We start from the raw sequence: 26,073 nt of genomic DNA on the forward strand, positions 1-26,073 counted from the left end.
CTGCTTTCTCCTATTCTGATTGAATGCTGTACCTAAATACATCTCCTTATTCATGGCTTAGGCGATATTAGTTGCAATATTAAATATGTCTACGTATTTCAAGTGAATTGAATTGAATTTATTAATAAATCAATGACCATGAATAAGTCTGTTACTACACCTCTAATATTGGTGGTTTTGAAATAATTAAATAATTATTTGAAATTAACTTTCAGTTGAAAGCATATCAGAAAGATTAACACAGTGCATTTACGTTCAAAATGTTTAACCTCAGGTTTCCTTTTTATGTATTTGCTCTCACTGGTAACTTCAACCTGATGTTATATAGAATTTACAGCATGGAAACAGTCCATTCGGCGTAACTGGTCTGTGCCGGTGTTTATGCTCCACGCGAGTCTCGCCCCATCCTACATCAGCTAACCCGATCAGCATTTCCTTCTACACCTTTATCTCTCATGTACCTATCTCGCATCCCCTTAAAGGCATCTATACTATTCGCCCCAACTACTCCATGTGGTAACAAGTTTCACATTCTCACCACTCTCTGGGTAAAGAAGTTTCTCCTGAATTCCCTATTGGATTTATTGTGACTATTCTATATTTAGGGCTCCTGGATTTGGACTGTCTCACAAGTGGAAATATCTTCTCTACGATTACCCTATCGAACCACTTTATAATGTTTAAAACCTCTATCATGTCACCCCTCAGCCTTCTCTTTCCTCGAGAAAAGATCCCCAGCATGTTCAATCTTTCCTGATGGGCGTAACCACTCAGTTCTGGCTTCATTCTTGTAAATCTTTTTTTGCACCTTCTACACTGCCTCTGCATCCTTTTTTTTAATATGGCGACCAGAAGTGTGCACAGTATTCTAAGTGTGGTCCAACCAAGGTTCTATATAAGTTTAACATAACTCATCTGCTTTTCAATTCTATTGCTCTAGAAATGAACCCCAGTGCTTTGTTTGCAATTTATGGCCTTGTTAACTTTATTTGCTGCTGTTAATGATTTGTGAATCTGGACCCCTACATTGCTTCGCTCCTGTGTCCAATTTAGACGCTTATTTTCCAGGGAGTACGTGGCCTCCTTAATCCTTCTACCAAAATGTGCCATATAATATTTTCAAATTCTTTACTGATTTATCTTGTATTTTTAGTCCGCCCTCCAAAGCGATGACACTCATATTATGATGTTCATGATAGTGAGTAAAGTGTCTCTCAAAGTACCGGTTTCCAGTGGATTCTAACACCATTCGGTTCTCATTATTTAGACTCCACTTCCTCTTTCAGTATGCTAGAGCTGACCATATCACTGAGATATAGATCTGCACAGTGGGTGGAGACTAATGTCCTTCAATAAACTCAGTGCTGCAGTTGCCCGTTGGGATCAGCATGAAGCTTTTAATGCCCAATGTTTCCATATCAATTCCCACCGTTAATGCATCCATCCATCCATCCCATAATAGAGCTCCGACACTTCTCATGCAATTCTGTTTCATGGTGTGGAGATGTGGGAATCTGTAAAAATGCACAATGTTTGGACACACACCCAACCCAGCTGCTTTCCTTTATCTTTCAGTGACGGTTTCACTCTGTCCCAAACCGGGGCTTTTGTGCATTTTGAAGAACTTTTCACGCTGTTTTGTGTCAATAGGCTCAAGGCCACCTTTTGAAAGTGACCATGGATTATTGGAATTATTTGCAAACGGACATCTTGATAGGCCTCACTGTGTACACAAATTCTCCTCATCTCGCCTCTGGTTCTTTTGCCAATAATTTTCAATCTGACCCTCTGGCCACCGACTCTTCTGCCATTGGAAACATGTTCTCCTTATTTACTCTATCAAAACCCTTCATGATTTTGAACACCTCTATGAAATGGCCCTTTAACATTCTCTGCTCGAAGGAGAACAATTCCATAGTCTCTAGTCTCTCCAATTAATTGACGTTCCCTATCCTTGATATCATTCCAATAAATTTCCTCTGTACCTTCTGTAAGGTCTTGACATCCTTCCTAAAATGTGGTGCCCAGAATTGGACGCAGCACTTCAGCTGCGGTCAAAACAATGATTTATAAAGGTTTAGCATAACGTCTTTGCTTCTTTTCCCTATACCTCTATTTTTAAAGCCAATGATCCTATAAGTTTTATTTAACAGATTTATTTACTTGTACTGCCACCTTTCATGATTTGTGTACATACACCCCCAGGTCTGTCTGTTCCTGCAACACCTTTAAAATTGCACTATTTAGTTTATATTGCCTCGCCTCATTCTTCCTCCCAAAATGCATCTCTTCACACGTCTCTGTATTAAATATCATCTGCCATGTGTCTGCCCATTTTATTACCAGTCTGTCTGAAGTCTGCTACTATCCTCCTCACTGCTAACTACAATTTCAAGTTGACTACATTTTCAACCGAGCTACAAGGTGACGACTTTTTAAATAAATATTTTTAAATATTATCCTCCCCTTCTTTGAAGCACGTCTCTGTTATTGCCACTAGATCATAGTCCCATCTGGCGACTTGAGCCTGCAGCTCACGAACTTTATTTACAACGCTACGTGTGTTTTTTTTATTCCTTCATGGGATGTGGGCATCGCTGGCGAGGCCGGCATTTATTGCCCATCCCTAATTGCCCTTGAGATGGTGGTGGTGAACCGCCGTCTTGAAACGCTGCAGTCCGTGTGGTGAAGGTTCACCCACGGTGCTGTTAGGACGGGAGTTCCAGGATTTCGACCCAGCGACGATGAAGGAACGGTGATATATTTCCAAGTCGGGATAGTGTGTCACTTGGAAGGGGAACGTGCAGGTGCTGTTGTTCCTATATACCTGCTGCTCTTGTCCTTTTAGGTGGTACAGGTCGCCGGTTTGGGAGGTGCTGTCGAAGAAGCCTTGGCGAGTTGCTGCAGTGCATCCTGTGGATTGTACACACTGCAGCAACTGTGCGCCGGTGGTTAAGGGAGTGAATGTTTAGGGTGATGGATGGGGTGCCAATCAAGCGGGCTGCTTTGTCCTGGATGGTGACGAGCTTCTTGAGTGTTGGAGCTGCACCCATCCAGGCAAGTGGAGAGTATTCCATCACACTCCTGACTTGTGCCTTGTAGATGGTGCAAAGGCTTTGGGGAGTCAGGAGGTGGGTCACCCGCTGCAGAATACCCAGCCTCTGACCTGCTTTTGTCGCCACAGTATTTACGTGGCTGGACCATTTAAGTTTCTGGTCAATGGTGACCCCCAGGATGTTGATGGTGGGGGATTCGGCGCTGGTAATGCCGTTGAATGTCAAGGGGAGGTGGTTAGACTCTCTCTTGTTGGAGATGGTCATTGCCTGGCAATTGTCTGGCGCGAATTTTCCTTGCCACTTATGAGTCCAAGCCTGGATGTTGTCCAGGTCTTGCTGCAAACGGGCTCGGATTGCTTCATTATTTGAGGGGATGCGAATGGAACTGAACACTGAGGAATCATCAGTGAACATCCCCATTTCTGACCTTATGATGGAGGGAAGGTCATTGATGAAGCAACTGAAGATGCTTGGGGCTGGGACACTTCCCTGAGGAACTCCTGCTGCAATGCCCTGGGGCTGAGATGATTGGCCTCCAACAACCACTACCATCTTCCTTTGTGCTCGGAATGACTCCAGCCACTTGAGAGTTTTCCCCCTGATTCCCATTGACTTCTATATACTAGGGCTCCTTGGTGCCAAACTCGGTCAAATGCTGCCTTGATGTCAAGGGCAGTCACTCTCACCTCACCTCAGGAATTCAGCTCTTTTGTCCATATTTGGACCAAGGCTGTAATGAGGTCTGGAGTCGAGTGGTCCTGGCGGAACCCAAACTGAGCATCGGTGAGCAGGTTATTGGTGAGTAAGTGCCGCTTGATAGCACTGTCGATGACACCTTCCATCACTTTGCTGATGATTGAGAGCAGACTGATAGGGCGGTAATTGTCCGGATTGGATTTGTCTTGCTTTTTGTGGAAAGGACATACGTGGGAAATTTTCCACATTGTGGGGTTGATGCCAGTGTTGCAGCTGCACTGGAACAGCTTGGCGAGAGGCGCAGCTAGTTCTGCAACACAAGTCTTCAGCACGACAGTTGGGATGTTGTCGGGGCCCATAGCCTTTGCTGTATCCAGTGCACTCAGCCGTTTCTTGATATCACGTGGAGTGAATCGAATTGGCTGAAGACTGGCTTCTGTGATGGTGGAGATATCAGGAGGAGGCAGAGATGGATCATCTACTCGGCACTTCTGGCTGAAGATGGTTGCAAACGCTTCAGCCTTGTCTTTTGCACTCATGTGCTGGACTCAACCATCATTGAGGATGGGGATGTTCACAGAGCATCCTCCTCCCGTCAGTTGTTTAATTGTCCACCACCATTCACGACTGGATGTGGCAGGACTGCAGAGCTTTGATCTGAGTCGTAGGTTGTGAACTCGCTTAGCTCTGTCTGTAGCATGTTGCTTCCGCTGTTTAGCATGCATGTAGTCCTGAGTTGTAGCTTCACCAGGTTGGCACCTCATTTTTAGGTACGCCTGGTGCTGCCCCTGGCATGCTCTTCTACACCCTTCATTGAACTAGGATTGATCCCCTGGCTTGTTGGTAATGGTAGAGTGAGGAATATGCTGGGCCATGAGATTACAGATTGTGCTGAAATACAATTCTGCTGCTGCCGCTGGCTCACATTGCCTCACGGATGCCCAGTTTTGAGCTGCTAGATCAAGAAGATAGATGAGGGCTGTGCAGTAGACGTGGTCTACATGGACTTTAGCAAAGCCTTTGACAAGGTACCACATAGTAGATTGTTAGATAAGGTTAGACCTCACGGGATCCAAGGTGAGGTAGCCAATTGGATACAAATTGGATTGACGGCAGAAGACAGAGGGTGGTTGTAGAGGGTTGTTATTCAAACTGGAGGCCTGTGACCAGCGGTGTGCCTCAGGGATCGGTGCTGGGTCCGCTGTTATTTGTTATTTATATTAATGATTTGGATGAGAATTTAGGAGGGATGGTTAGTAAGTTTGCAGATGAAACCAAGATTGGTGGCATTGTGGACAGTGAAGAAGGTTATCTAGGATTGCAACGGGATCTTGATAAATTGGGCCAGTGGGCCGATGAATGGCAGATGGAGTTAAATTTAGATAAATGTGAGGTGATGCATTTTGGTAGATCGAATCGGGCCAGGACCTACTCCGTTAATGGTAGGGCGTTGGGGAGAGTGAAAGAACAAAGAGATCTAGGAGTACAGGTTCATAGCTCCTTGAAAGTGGAGTCACAGGTGGATAGGGTGGTGAAGAAGGCATTCAGCATGCTTGGTTTCATTGGTCAGAACATTGAATACAGGAGTTGGGATGTCTTGTTGAAGTTGTACAAGACATTAGTTAGGCCACACTTGGAATACTGTGTAAAGTTCTGGTCACCCTATTATAGAAAGGATATTGTTAAACTAGAAAGAGTGCAGAAAAGATTTACTAGGATGCTACCGGGTCTTGATGGTTTGACTTATAGGGAGAGGTTGGATAGACTGAGACTTTTTTCCCTGGAGAGTAGGAGGTTTCGGGGTGATCTTATAGAAGTCTATAAAATAATGAGGGGCATAGATAAGGTTGATAGTCAAAATCTTTTCCCAAAGGTAGGGGAGTCTATAACGAGGGGGCATAGATTTAAGGTGAGAGGGGAGAGATACAAAAGGGTCCAGAGGGACAATTTTTTTCACTCAAAGGGTGGTGAGTGTCTGGAACGAGCTGTCAGAGGCAGTAGTAGAGGCGGGTACAATTTTGTCTTTTAAAAAGCATTTGGACAGTTACATGGGTAAGATGGGTAGAGAGGGTTATGGGCCAAGTGCAGACAATTGGGACTAGCTTAGTGTTATAATCTGGGCGACATGGACATGTTGGGCCGAAGGTTCTGTTTCCATGTTGTAAACTTCTATGATTCTCTGATTCTATGTTCTGAATCTATCCCATTTAGCACGTTGGTAGTGCCACACAACACGTTGGATGGTGTCCTCAGTGCGAACACGGGACTTCATCTCCACGAGGACGATGCGCTGGTCCCTCCGACCAATACTGTAATTGACAAATGCATTTGCGACAGGTAGATTGGTGAGGACGAGGTCAAGCAGGTTTTCCCTCGTGTTGGTTCGCTCACCACCTGCCGCAGGCCCAGTCTGGCAGCTATTTCCTTTAGGACTCGGCCAGCTCAGTCTGTAGTGGTGCTACCGAGCCACTCTTGGTGATGGACATTGAAGTCGCCCATCCAGAGTACATTTTGTGCCCTTGCTACCCTTAGTGCTTCCTCCAAGTGGTGCTCAACATGGAGGAGGACGGATTCATCAGCAGAGGGAGGACGGTAGGTGGTAATCAGCAGGAGGTTTCCTTGCCCATGTTTGACCTGATGCCATGAGATTTCATGGGGTCCAGAGTCAATGTTGAGGACTCCCAGGGCCACTCCCTCCTTGGATTCCAGTTGAAGGAGCTGTCCACGACCGACTGTTGCCGAATGGCACACTCCAAGGTCCAGGAGTATGTTTTGAGGGACGCACTGAAGTGAGTTGCTGCCTCCGTAAAGGTTCTTTGAGGAAAGGCGACCATTTAAGGACATGTCACTTTGTACGGTACAGAATGTATTAGAAGATCTGTACTGTGTTTTGAATTGTAATCATGAGATCTTAGTTTGCACGATCTGTATTGTATTGATTGAACGGTAATTGTGACATTTTCATTGAAATGTGTGCATCATTAAATTTTATGAAATAAAGCATATTTTGAAATTTTAATAAAATTTTCTGGCACAAATAGACCAATCACTAAAAGTAGCGACGCAGGTTTACAAAAAGTCGAGTCAAGCACTGAGGTTCAATTCTAGAGGGATAGAATTGATAAACAAAGAAGTTATGTTAAACTTGTGTGGAGCCTTGGTTCGGCCAAACTTGGATTATTGTGCACAGTCTGGTCTCCATATTATAGAAAGGATATACAGGGATTGGAGAGGTTGCAGAAAAGATTCACAGGGATGATACCAGAACTGAGGGGTTTTCCTAATCAGGAAAGGCTGAACAGGCTGGGACTCTTTTCTTTTGAAAAGAGAAGGCTGAGGGGTGACCTGATAGAAGTCTTTAAGATAATGATAGAATTTGGTCGGGTAGATGAAGAGAAAATGCTTCCACTTGGGAGGGAGTATAAAATTAGAGTTCATAAATATAAGACTGTCACTAATAAATCCAATATGGAATTCAGGTAAAACTTCTTTACCGAATGAGTGGTAAGAATGTGCAATGCGCTACCACAAGGGGTAGTTGAGGGAAATAACGTAGATGCATTTAAGGGGAAGGTAGATAAGCACAAGAGGCATAATGGAATATCGTATCCTGATAGGGTTAGATGGAGTAGGGAGGGAGGAGGCTCGTATGTAGCATACATGCTGGCATAAACAAGTTGGGCCGAATGGCCAGTTTCTGTGCTGTAATTTCGAAGTAACTCGATGGAACTCAATGTAATATTTTGGGGGTGGTGGAAGAGCAGAGGGACCTGGGGGCGCATATTCACAAATCTTTGAAGGTGGCAGGGCAAGTTGATAAGGTGGTTAAGCAAGCGGATGGGATACACGGGTTTGTAAAAGAGGGGCATTGAATAAAAAAATAGGGAAGTCATGTTAAACCCTTACAAAAGACTGGTGAGGCCTCAGCTGGAGTATTGTATCCAACACTGGGCAGCACATTTTAAGAAGGATGTAAAGGCCTTGGAGAGGGTACAGAGGAGAGTTACCAGGGTGATACCAGGGATGAGGGACTTCAGTTATGTGGAGGGATTGGAGAAGCTGGGCTTGTTCTCCTTGGAGCAGAAAAGGTTAAGGGGAATTAAAAAAGAGGTGATCAAAATAATGAGGCGTTTTTATAGAGCAAATAGGGGTAATTAAATAATTGGATTGATAACCAGAGGTCATCGGTTTTCAATAATTGGCAAAACAACTAGAGGGGAAATAAGGAGAACATTTTTCACACGGAGTGTTGTTAAGCACTGCCTGAAAGGATGGCGTCTCTTTTCGAGGCTGTCTTCGTGTCAACATTCATATTTTCACTGGGAAACTGCAGGAACAGAGTGAAACGGGTCTGCTTGTGTCCCTGGATTCAATGTATAATGTGGAGAAATCTATAAAATTTATAATTGAATCGGTAAAAGTGAACATGATCAATACAATTATATGAAAACTGTAAATGGAGCCGCTCATTGTTGTTGGAGCAGTCCTTTCTGAGCACAGCTTTTAACTTTATTCCTGAGAGAGGTCTCATTAAGACAAGGTTCTGAACTTTGAGAAGTTTGTGATATATCCACGTCATCATTTACATCGGAGTCAAAGCTGCTGATGTGGCCTGTTTGTTCAAATGACTGTAACTAATAGCAATGATCAGGGGTATAACCGTGTCAGTGGAGATTTACCCCCTGTATAAATCAGGGATCGCTGTAATGAATCCACACAGAGTGCCTGCCGGAGCTGCGGTTTCCAGGCCAACAGAAATCATTGCTTCTCACAGAAATGGGATATTCAGTAATGTATCTGATAGAATGTATTTATTATCCAGTTCTCGCAGCCGTTGGAGTTCCAGGTAAGCCATTATCTCAGCTGTTCATGGTGTAAATCGTTATTAAATCTGCTGCTGTACTTTATACTTTTTTTTTCTCCCATCATGTATTACACAGTGGACTGTTCTGTCCTCAGTCTCTGCTCTTTTGGTCTTGGAGCAGCTGCATTATATGCTTTACGATTTTGTTTATCCAATTCTGGCATTGTTACTGGATTATTCTCTGTGCTGAATGTATTGGAATCAGGTGTCTGGGCTAAGAGCTGGTCTCAGACCATCAGGAGTTGTTCACAGTTTCATGTTGTGGAACTAACCTGTCCTGGAATATTTTTTTCATAAACGTGTTTTTAGTGATTGATAATGAGACAGCTCACGGTCTCAGTGTTACAAGGAGGCAGCGCAATGCCTTCCCTCCACAATAATATGGTTCAGTTTAACTGGGATTTCAATGTATTTATTGGTTATCACTATTCTGAAAGTTTATTTAATTGTGTGTGTATCTGACGCCGCTTCAGATGTCTGCCTATTGAACTGAGTTTGCTGCTGATACTTTTACACCTCATTCTCTGCTTCACTGTCGATGAATTCACTGTAAAATGCAATGTTTTGATGTTATGTTGTATCAGTTTGCACTTTATCTGTTGGAATCATGAGCCCTTCCATTTATCTGTAGATTTTTTGCAGCAGCGGTGATGTTGGCGTTTTGTTAATTGAACAATGCCGCCATCTAACGGTGTACTTTGTAATTACAGGAGAAGGAATTTCAATTGTTGTGAGGTGTGTCTGGGAGAGGGATTCGATTCTGTTCACTCCATGCATTGTAGATGAAGTGAACAGTGTCGGTGAACAGGTGGAGAACGGGATGATCTGTAGAAACATTAAACTGTTCACAGAGGGTTTACCATTTAACAAACTTACACTAAGAATAGGATCGTTGGAACACGGGGCTGGTGAGGAGAAAGCAGGCGCGGGATGTTAGGATTTACTCGGATGTGAAAAGGGTAATTGAGAAAGAGAGTAGAGAGAGTGTGGAGAGATAGAGAGGTGCGAAAGAGAACGTGACTGAGAAGGAAAACGAAAGGGAGGGGGAGAAGGAACGTGAGAAAGGGAGAGAGAGAGAGGCACACAGAGAATGAGAGAGAGCTAGAGAGCAGCAGCGTTGTGAATAATTCATCGGAATAAAGTGCTGAAACTTCCAGTGCAATTATGTAAAGGAAATGTCACTTGAAGGTGTTATTGGAATGTTGTCAGATTGTGAGAGTTTTATTGTGCTCGCTCCGGATGTGCTTATCGCTATCAGGTCCTCAGTCTGTTTTTGTGAATGTTCAATTTACTTGAATTTAATTGAAATGCATTCAAAGAATAAAATCAGTGATTTCTTGATCGCATTGAATTATTAGGATACTCTATTCTAGAAGCTATGTGTCAGCTGAATTCATTAAAGAACGAAGCTAATTCAATTAATGCATTTTGATTGAGTTTTAATCGAATGTGCAAAGTCAATTTATTGAAAATTATGTAATGAACGAAATATTCCCTGACAACAATAACCACAGAAATCAATGGTTGAATTTATTGTTTGGATTGTGTGAGTGGGACCTATAAAATAGATTTCCTCTAACACTCTGCTGCAGTCTCTCCCTGTGAATCCCAGCCTCTCCTCCCACTGCATTGAATCCTCTGTCTCCTCATCCGTTACTTCTGTTCATCCCCTTTCCCAAACCATCTGCTCCTCACTCCCCTCCACCTCGTCCATGTCATTTTCCTCGTATCCCTCCCTCTCTCTCACTGGCTCGGCCTCCAGCTGCCTCTTCCAATCCGATTCAAAGCCTCAAAAACACCGCCGCTGATCTCGGTCTTACCCGTTTTGTGCCAGCCCCTGTCGGCTCTCTTCAACCACAGCAACAAACCCAGCAGCAGCTCTTCCTGTCCCCTCACCTTTCCGGCCCTCGCTCACTTTCCCGTCCCTCTGGAGCCAAATCCGAATTTTGCCCGTTGGATTCCCGCACATTTCAGCCCCTTCTCCCTTCCCCACCGGCACTGCCCCCTCACTCGGCCCTTCCTGTCGATCCGGTGCTCATTTTATTCACGTTCTGTATCAATTTCCCAATGCATTCTTGATAATTGTGTTTAAAAACGTTTTTCTGCCCAAAATCTCTGCCCAGGTCAGTGAATCAGTTTCCACCGTTTGATGCAGCAACAAAGCTGGAAATTTCACCCCAGATCCTCTCAAACTGCTGCTTTGGCTCCAGTTCAGATCAGTAATTTCTCTCCTTCCGTTTCTCTCTCTTACAGTTAACTTGGTGGCGATTGTGATCCTGTCCCGAGGAAAGTGCGGACTCTCCAAATGTATCACTCGCTACCTGGTGGGAATGGCGGCGGCCGATCTCCTGGTCGTTATCACTGATGTCATAATGTGGCGCATTGTTGAGATTTATTTCCCAGTTTCATTCTTGACCATTACCCCCGTGTGCCGTCTCATTCTCACCCTGAGTTTTGCGGCCATATCGACCTCTGTCTGGTTCACAGTCGCTTTCACCTTTGATCGATTTGTGGCCATTTGTTGTCAGAAGCTGAAAACAAAATATTGCACCGAGAAAACGGCGGCTGTTATTATCGGGGTGGTGAGTGCGCTGAGCTGTTTACTAAACATTCCCATGTACTTTGCACTTGACCCGGAATATATAATGGACAATGTACCCCGGGGTTGTGTCTTTAAACCGACCCTTTTCACTTCACCCGCATGGGCAGCGTTTGACTTGTTTAATCTTGTGTTAATGTATTGTCTGCCTTGCATTCTGATTTTGCTGTTCAATGTTTTCACCGCCAGGCACATTTTAGCGGCCAGCAGAGCCCGCAGGGGACTCCGGGGCCGCAGCAATGGAGAGAATCACAAGGATCCAGAGATGGAGAACCGAAGGAAATCCATCATTTTACTATTCAGTATATCAGGCAGTTTTATATTGTTATGGAGCACACTCGTTTTTTATTTTATCTCTCCGCATATAACAAACGCCCAGTTCTATCCGGCCAGTGACATTGAGTCAGCCGGATTCATGCTTCAACTTCTCAGTTCCTGCACCAACACGTGTATTTATGCTGTGACCCAGACTAAATTCAGAGAGGAGCTGAAGAACGGGCTTAAATACCCACTGAATCTAATTGTTACATTAGTTAAATCATAGAAACGTCTGAAGACTTTCCATCCGAAATTAAATAAAAAGTCAATTAGAGTCAATTAGAGTTTCACGTTTGGCGGTGGCCGAAGACGGGCGGTAGCGGATCGGGCGCCCGTTATTCACCGCGCCTGATTTTACTATCTATTGACATCAATGAGTTCACTAAAGTAACTGATATCAATCGAATACTTTAAATAAATTTGGAAAAAAGCAGACAGGAATTATATTTTACCCGACAAATGCGGTATTGTGAAATGATACAAGATGTGATTCTAACATGAAATTATTTGCTGTTATTAGTTTGGAAATAATATGATTTCAATATTAAATGTTTAATCCTGAAATGAATAAAATCAAATCCTCCTTTTCGATTGATGATTATTTCCCATCATACAGACTGCCCGGTGGGATGGACTGAGGGTGAGCTGTCAGGGTCAGACAGCGTCCTGTTCAGTGGGACATTTGTTTTGACCAGAACAGAATAATAATGGACCAACACCCGGACCGTTACTAACTGGTAAAATATTAATGTAATTTCAAACTCCAGTGGGGAGTTCCGGAGATCGTTTCCTCTCTGAGCTGCTGTTCAGCAATGTTTACTCACTGCAGGGAGTTTAATGGGACATGAGGCTGGGCCTGGTTACACAGATCTATGAGGAAACCTCCTGATACATTTCTGAGATGATCAGGGGCCGGGAGATTTCTCACGGCCGCAGCAGGCCAAGGGAAAGCTCTCCGGCTCATCCTTACTCCAAAAAATATAAGTTAACAATAAACTTCTCAGTGTTCTGGATCACTCAATGCCCATCGATAGGGCGGCTCCTCCTCCCATTCGTCACCAAATTTAAATACTGTCCCAGATACGTCATAATACTCTGATTTACATATTACACGTGGTCTGACCCGGAAACAGGTGGGTGTTGCTCCGGCCGCTCTTCTCAGGACCCGACCCACGATGGTGGAGGCAGGAACTCCAACGTTAAAGGGGCGGTAAGTGACCTGACACCATTTACTCGCCTCTACCACCCCATTTCCGCCAGGCGGGGATACTTAAAATCGGCCACACCTTTCCTGACCTCCGCCCTAATATCAATCTTCGAAGACCACAAGCTGGTTCATTGTTTCAAACTGCACCGGTTCACAACACGTGGAGGGAAATTTTCACCATCGCGGGGGGCTGAACTGGTGGAGCGGATCACCCCCCCCCCCCGTCCCCCCGCTGAAAGAACCGGCCCGATTTTAATTTCTGCTCCGTCAGTTTACCGCCCAAGCAGTGAAGGTGAAATTACCCCCTACGTCTCTGACCCCAAGCTTCTGCAGGTGTGTGAAAGACATCAGACAGTGTTTGCCAAACACTAACATGAATGTGGGCGAATGGATCCATGTATTCGGGTAAAAGGGGATAACCCCCATCCACAGAGACAGGATCCCTATACCATGGAGTCGAAGAGGGGGTCACCCCCGACAGCAGTGGGACACACTGAAGCGAGGTGCGGCCCAGGCAAAAGCTCTATGGGGAAAGGCCACTGTGTTAGGCTATTTCACCTTGTATTGTACATCATGTCTTAGAAAATATATACTGTGTGTTGAATTGTAAAAATGGAATCGTAGTGTGCACGATCTGTATTGATTATTTTGAATTGTAACTGTGATAATTAAATTGAACAGTGTGCATCCATAAATTTTATGAAATAAACTATATTTTGAAATACAAAAAAAAGTTCCAGTCTCGCCGTCTCTGTTGTTATTGGACAGTGAAGAGAGTAAACACTGCCAGACTGTAAAGATGCGGGTAGTAATACAAAGAGCATCTATAGGGACTGTAGAGCAGCAAAGGGGCTTTTGGTGTCCAGGTACACCAAACAATAAAGGTCTGTTATTATTGGATGGTGAAGAGTGGAAAGCGAGCGCACCATGTACCAAAAATAACATTGAAGATCCCAATTTCTAGGCTGTCATATCGCAATGAATAGAAAGATATGCTGATAGGGTTAGATGAAGAAGGGTGACAGGAGGCTCATGTGGAGCATAATCCCCGGCATGGACCTTCTGCACATTCTATGTAATTCTATTGCTGGCACCAGGTGAGAAATAGGAGAATTTTCCGAATGGTGAGAAATTGGGGACTGTCGATGAGCAAAGAGACTTAGGTGCCCAGGTACAGCAATCACAAAAAAACTAGTGCACATGTACCAAAAATTATTTTAAATTTCGAGGCTGTCGTATCCCAAGGTATCAGGTATTTCGCAAACTCTCTGGAATTTGCTGACACAATCAGGCACCACGACCTCCCTCGCTGGTCCATTCCATCCATCCAGCACCATCTGCATTAAAAAATTGTAAACAATTTTACAACACCAAGTTATAGTCCAGCAATTTTATTTGAAATTCACAAGCTTTCGGAGGCTTCCTCCTTCCTCAGGTGAATGTTCACCTGAGGAAGGAGGAAGCCTCCGAAAGCTTGTGAATAACTTGGTGTTGTAAAATTGTTTACAATTGTCAACCCCAGTCCATCACCGGCATCTCCACATCATGCATTAAAAAAAGTTACATTCAAGCATTCTGCTCATCCTGTGCCCCAGGTGGATAAGACGAATAGTGGCGGGAGGACCCAGACCATCAGCCTTATGTGAGTTTAGACATTTCTGTTTTAAATTCAGCTTATTGTATTTGCAGTTTTTTTCCCCTTTTTTTGGTACATTTCTAATTTTATTTCATTCTTGCACATTTTGCATTTTACACAAATTCTCCAAACCCTGTGCGCAGTGAGTGCTGAATCCGGGCCCTTTGATTGACAGCTCTCTCCTCCCCCCGACTCCTGGGCTGACACCTTCCACCACGTGACACTCTGAAGCGTCACTCACCTTTGCGCGCTGACGTCACGAGGCGGAGGTGCCGCTCGGGCCAGAGGGATGCCGCACATGCGCCGCGCGGTTCCTGTGCCGCGTTCCCTTAGCAACAGGCCGGCGCCGGGAAGATGATGGCGGGCGGGCGGTGCTGTGGGCGGGGGCGAGGCCGACAGAGGGAGGGCCCGCACCCGGGAGTGGCCTGGGAGGGGAGGCGGGCGGAGTTACTCCTGCGGGCCCCGTGAATCTCCACTCTGTCAGCGCCCGGTGTCGAGCTGGGCTCGGGGGGGAGTCACTCTCCCGCCTCCCCGTCAAACGGGCCGTGGGTCGGAGCCCAAAAGTGAGCGAGAATCAAACAGCACAGAGAGAGGCCGCTCGGCCCATCGCGCCTGTGCCGGCTCTGTAAAAGAGGCCGCTCGGCCCATCGCGCCTGTGCCGGCCCTGTGAAAGAGGCCGCTCGGCCCATCGCGCCTGTGCCGGCCCTGTGAAAGAGGCCGCTCGGCCCATCGCGCCTGTGCCGGCCCTGTGAAAGAGGCCGCTCGGCCCATCGCGCCTGTGCCGGCCCTGTGAAAGAGCGATCCCATTAGTCCCACTCCCCCCTGCTCTTTCCCCACAGTCCCGCAAATTTTCCCCCTTCAAGGATTGAGCCGATTCCCTTTTGAAAGTTATTATTGAATCTGCTCCCACCGCCCTTTCAGGCAGTGAATTCCAGATCAGAACAACTCGCTGCCTAAAAACATTCTCCTCATCTCCCTCTGGCTCTTTTCCCAATTCCCTTCAATCTGTGTCCTCTGGTTACCGACCCTCCCGCCAGTGGCAACAGTTTCTCCCCATCGACTCCATCAAAACCCCTCCTCATTTTCAACCTCTTTTTAAATCTCCCCTAAACAGTCTCAGCTCGAAGGAGAACAATCCCAGTTTCTCCAGTCTCTCCCGGGAACTGAAGTCCCTCATCCCCGGGACCATTCGAGTAAATCTCCACTGAACCTTCTCTGCTCCGAAAAGAGTAATCGCAGCTTCTCTATTCTCTCCTCATAATTATTATTATTATTAAGTGGGTTGTGCTGGGTATCTGGAAGCTGTAATTCGGTGAGTAGAAAGCAGTGGGAGGATAAGTCTGCAGATTGATTTTGGGAGATGGTGAAGACGGCGATCGTGGATTCAGACAAGGGAGGGAGGTGGTCTTTGAGACCGTCCGTGCTCTGTTGTAAGATCTCACTGTGTGTGTCTTGTTCCAGCCGTTCCCATTTGTACCTGTGACCTGACTGGCGGAGTCTGAGACCTCAACTGCTGCTGTGACCCTGACTGTTCCCCCGCGGACATCAATGACTTCGACACCTGTCTGCCGGGCAGTGAACCGTAAGTTTCTGTTCATGTGTTACTACATTGGCACCCGGTCCGACAAAGCTTCGATTTTAAGACCCTCGTCCTCGTTTTCAAATCCCTCCATGGTCCTCGCCCTCTCCATATCTCTGTAACCTCCTCCAACCGATTTATTCTCCACCGACAACCCCATGTCACTCCAACCTCTCATGGAATCGAACCCACCCATTTATCTCCTCCCACACACCATCGACACTCTGCGCACAGTCAGTGCTGGGACACTCAATCCTGTTATACACAGAGTCAGTGCTGAAACACTCTGTCCTGTGAGACACACAGTCAGTGCTGGGACACTCAGTCCTGTTATACACACATTCAGTGCTGGGACACCCTGTCCTGTTATACACACAGTCAGTGCTGGGACACTCAGTCCTGTTATACACACAGTCAGTGTGCTGGGACACTCAGTCCTGTTATACACACAGTCAGTGCTGGGACACTCAGTCCTGTTATACACACAGTCAGTGCTGGGACACTCAGTTCTGTTATGCACACAGTCAGTGGTGGGACACTCAGTCTTGTAATCCATACAGTCAGTGCTGAAACACTCCGTCCTGTTATACATACAGTCAGTGCTGGGACACTCAGTCCTGTTATACACACAGTCAGTGCTGGGACACTCAGTCCTGTTATACACACAGTCAGTGCTGGGACACTCAGTTCTGTTATACACAGAGTCAATGCTGGGACACTCAGTCCTGTAAAACACACAGTCAGTGCTGGGACACTCAGTCCTGTAAAACACACATTCAGTGCTGGGACACTCAGTCCTGTTAAACACACATTCAGTGCTGGGACACTCAGTCCTGTTATACACACATTCTGTGCTGGGACACTCAGTCCTGTTATGCACACAGTCAGTGCTGGGACACTCAGTCCTGTTATACACACAGTCAGTGCTGGGACACTCAGTCCTGTTATACACACATTCAGTGCTGGGACACTCAGTCCTGTTATACACACATTCAGTGCTGGGACACTCAGTCCTGTTATACACACATTCAGTGCTGGGACACTCAGTCCTGCTATCAACACAATCAGTGCTGGGACACTCAGTTCTGTTATGCACACAGTCAGTGCTGGGACACTCAGTTCTGTTATGCACACAGTCAGTGCTGGGACAGTCAGTCCTTTTATACATACAGTCAGTGCTGGGACACTCAGTCCTGTTATACACACAGTCAGTGCTGAAACACTCTGTCCTGTGAGACACACAGTCAGTGCTGAAACACTCTGTCCTGTGAGACACACAGTCAGTGCTGGGACACCCTGTCCTGCTATCAACACAGTCAGTGCTGGGACACTCAGTTCTGTTATACACACATTCAGTGCTGGGACACCCTGTCCTGCTATCAACACAGTCAGTGCTGGGACACCCTGTCCTGCTATCAACACAGTCAGTGCTGGGACACTCAGTTCTGTTATACACACAGTCAGTGCTGGGACAGTCAGTCCTTTTTCCATACAGTCAGTGCTGGGACACTCAGTCCTGTTGTGCACACAGTCAGTGCTGAAACACTCAGTCCTGTTATACACACATTCAGTGCTGGGACACCCTGTCCTGCTATCAACACATTCAGTGCTGGGATACCCTGTCCTGCTATCAACACATTCAGTGCGGGGACACCCTGTCCTGCTATCAACACAGTCAGTGCTGGGACACTCAGTTCTGTTATACCCGCAGTCAATGCTGGGACACTCAGTCCTGTTATATACACAGTCAGTGCTGGGACACTCAGTCCTGTTATACACACAATCAATGCTGGGACATTCAGTCCTGTTATACACACAATCAATGCTGGGACACTCAGTCCTGTTATACACACAGTCAGTGCTGGGACACTCAGTCCTGTTATACACACAGTCAGTGCTGGGACATTCAGTCCTGTTATACACACAGTCAGTGCTGGGACACTCAGTCCTGTTATACACACAGTCAGTGCTGGGACACTCAGTCCTGTTAAACACACAGTCAGTGCTGGGACACTCAGTCCTGTTATGCACACAGTCAGTGCTGGGACATATTGGATATATTGACCTTGGAGGGGGTACAGTGCAAATTCACCAGAATGACACTGGGGCTTGAAGGGTTCAATTATAAGGACCAGTTGCATAAACTTGGTTTGCATTCCCTTGAGTTTAAAAGGTTGAGGGGTGATCTGATCCAGATATTTAAAATTATAAAGGGATTCGATAGGGTGGAAATAGAAACTATTTTCTCTAGTCGGTGAATCCAGAACAAGAGGACATAAACTTAAATTTAGAGCTCGGGTGTCTTGGATTGAAATCAGGAAACTCTTTCCCACACAAGGGTAGTGGAAATCTGCTCAGCCTGATTGAAGTGGACCGTGTGATATAATAGAATTTTCTGTCCTGTCAGAGTTGGACATTTGTCGATCCATCTTTTAAAATGGTGGAGGAACTCAGTTCTAAGATGGATTCCACTCACTTCATCATGAGTCCTCAAACTGCTTCTCTTATCATCAAGATATCAAGGACTGGACACACTGTGTTTAAAAGAAAGCTGATTAATTTGACAATTGTACAGAATATTCATAATCCCTTTAACTGGTCTGGAGTTTAACATCAGAAACAAACCCCAACTGTCAGAATGAACATGGTTCAGTCCTGGATGTGATTAACATCAGCAATAACAGCAGAATCCATCCCCTGCAGTCACATGTGAACTCGCTGGTGACTCAGCAGGTGGGAAGACTGAGTGAATCCCATCCCACACACGGAGCAGGTGATCGGCCTCTCCCCAGTGTGAATACGTTCATGTCTCAGCAGATCCCAAGTTCTTTTAAAGCTCTTCTCACAGTTAGAACATTTAAAGGGTCTCTTATCAGTGTGAACAAGTTGGTGTTCATTGAGGCCGGATGAACAAGTGAATTCCTTCCCACACACGGAGCAGGTGAATGGCCTCTCCCCAGTGTGAACTCGCTGGTGTGTCAGCAGGGTGGATGACTGAGCGAATCCCTTCCTGCACAGGGAGCAGGTGAATGGCCTCTCCCCGATGTGAACTTGCTGATGTCTCAGCAGGTGGGATGATCGAGTGAAACTCTTCCCACACACGGAGCAGGTGAACAGCCTCTCCCCAGTGTGAACTCGCTGGTGTGTCAGTAGGCTGGATGACCGAGTGAATCCCTTCCCACACACGGAGCAGGTGAACGGCCTCTCCCCAGTGTGAGTACGTTGGTGTGTCAGCAGATCACTTTTTCTTTTAAAGCTTTTCTCACAGACAGAACATTTAAAAAGTCTCTTATCAGTGTGAACAAGGTGATGTTCAATGAGGTGGGATGACTGAGTTAATCCCTTCCCACACACGGAGCAGGTGAATGGCCTCTCTCCAGTGTGTCTGCGTCGTTGAGTTTCCAGCCGGGACGAGTAACTGAATCCCCTCCCACAGTCCCCACATTTCCACGGTTTCTCCATGGTCCGGGTGTCCTTCTCTCTCTCCACGTTGGAGATCAGTAGAAGTCTCGTCTGCACAGAGAACACGTGTCTCGTTTCTCCCCACTGTGAATGGTATGATGTTTCTTCAGGCTGTGTAACTGGTGAAAGCTCTTCCCACAGTCAGTGCACTGGAACACTCTCAATCGGGTGTGTGTGTCTCGCTGCTATTCCAGTCACAGTGATGTTTGAAATCTTTTCCACAGATAGAACAGATCAACATTCCTCCTATATTTTAAGGCCGATAATCTTCAGGTGCTGGTGAATGGAGTCAGATCTTGACGTGATGTTTGGTTTGAGTTTCTCGTCTGCAAATCCTCCCCTTGTAATACCCTGTAAAAGGAGATAACAAAAGTCCTCACTGTGAATACAGGATAGAAATTCAGAACAGGCCATTCCAGTTCCTATGGAACATTCTTCCCGCTCATTCCCCCAGACTGTAAATCCCCGTCCACACACTCACCCTCCTCCCTCTGCTGAAACCCAAACCCATCGCACCACCTCCAACATTTTTCCTTCTATTTAAGTTTTCACTCTCTCCTGAAGATCCTGACTGTGACTGGGTTCAGTTCCACACTCACTGGTTCCCCTCCCTCTCCTCCCCTGAAGGTGCTGACTCTGACTGGGTTCAGTTCTGCACTCACTGGTTCTCCTCCCTCTCCTCCCGTGAAGGTGCTGACTCTGGTTGGGTTCAGTTCTACACTCACTGGTTCTCCTCCCCTGAAGGTGCTGACTCTGGTTGGGTTCAGTTCTCCACTCACTGATTCCCCTCTCCTCTCCTGAATATGCTGACTCTGGCTGTGTGTATATGCTCTGCCCCTCATTTCTACACAATGTCCCTCCCTATAGCTGCCTGTCAGCCGTCCATCTGTGATATCTCCCAATTTTGGCGAGACTCTCCCTGACCAGTTACCATTTCTCCTTCATTTAAAGACTATCCTTGACCTGTCACAATTTCTCCTTCATTTTCAGACACTCCCTGATCAAACACCATTTCTCCTACATTTATAGACGCTCTCTGACCCTTCAGATTTCTCCTTCATTTACAAACTCTCCCTGACCCATCAGCATTTCCCTTCATTATTAGACGCTCCCTGACCCATCACTGTTTCTCCTTCAGATATGGACACTACCTGACCTGTCAACAATTCTCCTGCATTTACAGACACCCCCTGACCACTCACCATTTCGCCTTCATTTACAGACAATCCCAGAACAAACACCATTTCTCCTTCATTTACAGACACTGCCTGACAAGTCACCATTTCTCCTTCATTTACAGACTCTGCCTCATCTGTCACCATTTCTCCATCATTTACAGACTCTGCCTCATCTGTCACCATTTCTCCCTCCTTTATAGACACTCGGTCACCCGTCACCATTTCGCCTTCATTTTTAGACACTCCCTGACCTGTCACCATGTCTTCTCCCATTTATAAAACTCCCTTCCCAGACACCATTTCAACTTCATTTATAGACACTCCCTGACACGTCACCATTTCTCTTTCATTTATAGATATTCCCTGACCCTTCACCGTTTTTCCTTCATGAATAGACACTCCCTTACCAGACACCATGTTTCCTTCATTTACAGACACTCCCTAACCAAACAATTTTTCCTGGCACTTTACATGATTGTGAGGTTTATTCTGTATCTGTCAGTCTCTGATAATGTGTGTGAGTATGAGATTCATTCTGTTCCTGTCATTCTCTGGTATTGTATGTGATTGTGGGGTTTATTCTGTATCTGTCAGTCTCTGATAATGTGTGTGAGTATGAGATTCATTCTGTTCCTGTCATTCTCTGGTATTGTATGTGATTGTGGGGTTTATTCTGTATCTGTCAGTCTCTGATACTGTATATGAGTGTGGTGTTTATTCTGTAGATGTCTGTCTCTTGTACTGTGTGTCAGTGTGGGATTTATTCTGTGTCCGTCTGTCTCCGATACTGTAGATGTGTTTGGGGTTTATTCTGTATTTGTCTGTCTCTGGTACTGTATATGAGTGGGGGGTATATATTGTATCTGTCTGTCTCTGGCACTGTATATGAATGTGGGTATTATTCAGTATCTGTCTGTCTCTGATACTGGAAATGAGTGTGGTTTTTGTTCTGTATCTCTCTGTCTCTGGGACTGTTTGAATGTGGGGTTTATTCTGCATTTGTCAGTCTCTGGTACTGTATATGAGTGTGGGGTTTATTCTGTATCTGTCAGTCTCTGGTACTGTGTGAGAGTGTGGGATTCATTCTGTGCCTGTCAGTCTGTGGTACTGTACCTGTGTGGGGTTTATTCTGTATTTTTCAGTCTCTGATACTGTACATGAGTTTGGGGTTTATTCAGTATCTGTCTGTCTCTGATACTGGAAATGATTGTGGTTTTTGTTCTGTATCTGTCAGTCTCTGGTGCTGTATTTGAATGTGAGATTCATTCTGTATCTGTCAGTCTCTGGTACCGTGTGTGAATTTGGGATTCATTCTGTATCTGCCAGTCTCGGGTACTGTGTGTGAGTTTGGGATTCATTCTGTATCTGTCTGTCTCTGATACTGGAAATGAGTGTGGGGTTTATTCTGCATCTGTCTGTCTCTGGTACTGTTTGAATGTGGGGTTTATTCTGTATCTGTCTGTCTCTGGTACTGTTTGAATGTGGGGTTTATTCTGTATCTGTCTGACTCTGGTACAGTATATGAATGTGGGGTTTATTCTGTATCTGTCAGTCTCTGGTACTGTGTGTGAATTTGGGATTCATTCTCTATCTGTCTGTCTCTGGTACTGCAAATGAGTGTGGGGTTCATTCTTTATTTGTCTGTGTCCGGTACTGAATATAAATGTGAGGGTTATTCTGTATCTGTCAGTCTCTGGTACTGTGTGTGAGTGTGGGATACATTCTGTGCCTGTCAGTCTGTGGTACTGTACGTGTGTGGGGTTTATTCTGTATCTGTCTGTAACGGGTACTGTATGCGAGTGTCAGGTTTATTCTGCTTCTGACTGTCTCTGGTGCTGTATATGAGTGTGTGGTTTATTCTGTACTTCTCAGTCTCTGACACTGTATATAAGTGTGGGGTTCATACTGTATCTGGTACTGTACATGAGTATATGGTTTATTCTGTATCTGTCTGTCTCTGGTACTGTGTATGAGTGTGGGATTCATTCTGTTTCTGTCTGTCTCTGGTGCTGGATGCAAATGTGGGGTTTCTCCTGTATCTGTCAGTCTCTGATACTGTATGTGAGTTTAGGATACATTCTGTATCTGTCAGTCTCAGCTAATTTATCTCAGTCTGGGTTTCATTCTATAATTCAGTCTCTGAGACCATGTGCAAGTCTGGATTCATTCTATATTCTTATTTCAGTTTACATTATTGTATTTGAAACTATATCTTTAATACTTTAAAGTACATGTAGTATTTATCGAGTGTTTAATTTGTAAATATTGATACACTTTTGGATTTTCTTTAATCAAACAACGTGTGTGAGTTTTGGAGTAGTATTACATCTTCATCTCTGAACTCTTGTGAATGATAAAGTACCTTTCAATCTTTTCATGGTGAAATTATTTAACTGGTATATAATGTGTAGCTCAGTCGATAATAATGGAATTAATTCTGTATCTCAGTCTGACACTGAGATTTTTGGACTGGAATGTAATATATAGCTCAGCCTGCACTCATAGATTTGATAATGTATCAATCAGTCTGTTACTGTATGAGATTTTTGGACTGGTGTGTAACATGTAGCTCAGTCTGTGCTAATGGAATTGATGTATCTTTGAGTCTGATATGGTCTGACAGTGTTGGACTGCTATATAATGTTTGGCTCAGTCTGCACTAATGGAATTGATACATTATCTTTCAATCTAACACTAAGATTTTTGGACTGGCATGTTATGTGTAACTCAGTCTGCAGTATTTGTCTGACTGTGGTATTTTGTGATTCATTCTGTATCTGTCAGCCTGTTGTACTCTGTGTGAGTGTGGGATTCATTCTCTATATGTCAGTCCCTTGTACTGTATCTGAATGAGATTCATTCTGTTCCTGTCAGTCTCTGGCACCGTGTGTGAATTTGGGATTCGTTCCATATCTGTCAGTCTCTGGTGCTGTATGTGAGTGAGACATTCCCAGTATTTAAGTGGTAGATAATCATATCCTTTAAAATCTGATGCTGTAGGTCATAATCAGAGAATGAGTGCACTTTTTGGGCTACTATTAAATCTGCATCAATGTGAACACAATTGTGATTTAGTGTATCTTCCAAACTGATATGGTGACATTTTTGAACTTGTTTACAATGTGTAGCTCAGTCTACATAAATGGAATACTGTATATTTCAGTCTGAATCTGTATCGGTCTTTTGTATTGGTATGTAATATGTAGCTCAGTCTGCACTAATGGAATTGATACTGTATCTTTCAATCTGACACTGAGATTTGTGGACTGGTCCCTAATTTATAACTCAGCCTGCACTAATATAGGTGACTGTGAGATTCATTTTGTATCTCTCAGTCCGTGATACTGTGTGGGATTCATTGTGTATCTTGTGAGTAGTGTGTTTGAGTTTGCGATTAATTCAATATATACAGTCTCTGATGCTGTGTGAGTGTGGGATTCATACTTTATCTGCCAGTCTCTGCTTCATTATGAGATATTTGGGATTCATTATATGTCAACTTTGGTACCATAAAAGAGTGTGAGATTTATTCTGTATCTGTCTATAATTATTCTCTCTGATTACAGTATAGTGTTCAATACTGTAGCTTTAATATCTTCATGTTTAAATAGTTTTTTCTCATTTAATTGCTAAATATGGATAAACTTTAGAATTTCATGCTGGAGGTTTTTAATCAGATAATTTGTGTATCTTTGGACTACCGTTAAATCAATATCTCTGTGTACTATTGTGAATGGTAATATATATTTCAAACTGATAATGATTTTTGAATTGGTATATAATGTGTAGTTCAGTCTGTACTATTGTAATCGATACTGTGTTTTTCAGTCTAATATTGTATGAGATTTTTGGACTGGTATGTAATGTGTATCTCAGTCTGCACGAATAGAATTGACACTGTATCTTTAACTCTCATACTATGAGTGTATTATAAACTGGTTTCTAATTTCTTTCTCAGGTTACACTGTCACAGCATTTCTCGGTCTGATACTACAGATGAGTTTTGGACTTGTCTGCAATTTGTATCTCATGATACACTATTCAAATGGATACTGCATGTATTAAAGTCACATGTGCGAGTTGTGGGGTGGTATTCAATTGGAATCTCAGGGTACATTATTGGGGTTCATTCTGTCCCTTTCAATTGAGTACCATGTGTGATTTCTATCTGGTATTTAATGTTACCCTATTGTGAGATTGACACAGTGCCTTTCAATCTGAGAGTGTGATTTTGGACTGGGCTTTTTGTATCCACCTGTCAGCTGCACTGAGTTAGGGGGAAATGGAACAGTGTCTGCCTCACCTGCTCTGTTTGACAGTTAGATTGAAAATGTGTCTCTGGGTCTTGGGATCAGTGTGGGACTGAAGACTTCTGCTGTCTGAGACTGTGGAGCTGATGAGCTGACTGTGTCTCCGTGCTCTGTGTGTGTGATAATGTACTTACTGTGTGTGAGAAGGAGCTGGCTGCACTGTTCCTTGTGCCTCGGAAACATCACATTCATTGTGGATCCTTCAAGGATTTGCCTGTAGAAAGAAAATTATCTCTTGTTACTCAGGAACAGGTGAGGTAGAAAATACAAAAGTGATCAGTTTAATATCTCTGTTAATGATTATTATGAATATCCACAAATGAAAACCAGTGATACAAACAGTGTCTGTGTCTGACTCCACTGCAGTGCTGCAGCATTCAGCTTCTGCACACCAGGTGTGTTCGACGATTTTAAAACAATTTAGTGACATCCAGACACAACCCAACCCCTGCACTGGTCCGTGAATGGGACCACCCGATGGGGCAGGGACCTTTTTACCGGTCAGGTTTCTCAACTCCTCTAACATGGGACTAACCGTTCACCCGAAACCAAGCAACCGCTGTTTAAAATGTGTCCTTCACACTTCTCACCTGGTGCCTGCAATAGATGCTCTTTGTATAACTCCCCACATCCTGACTGTTCACTGTCCAGTAACAGGGTGAGACTGGAACTGATCCAGGAACATTCACCACTGATTTGGGGAGAGAAAGCAGCAATGATTTTAAATAGCAGGTTCTTCCCATTCTGTCTCCCTTACCCTGGACACACCCTGGACACACACAGCCCGAGAATGACCTCTCCCTTCCCCCGCTCACTCCATGTTCCGGGACCAGTTCCTGATCCACTCCGCCTCTTACAAACAGCCCCCGGACTCCCCCTGCCCTTCCCCCGGACTCAATGCCGATCTCTGAGCCCATCTGCGGACACGGTCCCGAAGCGATGAGCTGCTGTAACGAGGCTGCTCTTTGCTCCCTTCCCCCGGGGGCCGTGATCTCTCCATTCCCGGCTGTTTTAAACCATCTTCTTCCGCTCACTGAGGGAATGGCGCCCACAGGCCGAGCTGGGGGAGGGGAGCGCGCATGCGCTCTTCTGCTCACCAACAATCAGCGCTGGGGGCGGGGCTGAGTCACGCATGCGCAGATATCTGGTTGAATTCCCAATACAAAAA

At 45.0% G+C, this 26,073-nt stretch overlaps 1 protein-coding gene across 9 annotated transcripts in view; it reads right to left on the minus strand.

The window, feature by feature from the left end:
- Window positions 1-18,494: 18,494 nt before the first annotated feature.
- LOC137318393 (zinc finger protein 3-like) overlaps window positions 18,495-26,073 on the minus strand; it is a 626,361-nt gene continuing 618,782 nt past the window's right edge. For 4 of the 9 annotated variants that reach the window (XM_067981293.1, XM_067981292.1, XM_067981286.1 and 1 more), the window contains exon 3: window positions 18,495-19,768. In XM_067981293.1, coding sequence (XP_067837394.1) covers window positions 18,659-19,417 — 759 coding nt within the window. In that variant the 5' untranslated portion in view covers window positions 19,418-19,768 and the 3' untranslated portion in view covers window positions 18,495-18,658. The other 5 variants (XM_067981290.1, XM_067981291.1, XM_067981288.1 and 2 more) reach the window with 4 other exon arrangements.

The sequence above is a fragment of the Heptranchias perlo genome, unplaced genomic scaffold (assembly GCF_035084215.1).
Source record: "Heptranchias perlo isolate sHepPer1 unplaced genomic scaffold, sHepPer1.hap1 HAP1_SCAFFOLD_70, whole genome shotgun sequence".
Lineage (NCBI taxonomy): Eukaryota > Metazoa > Chordata > Chondrichthyes > Hexanchiformes > Hexanchidae > Heptranchias > Heptranchias perlo.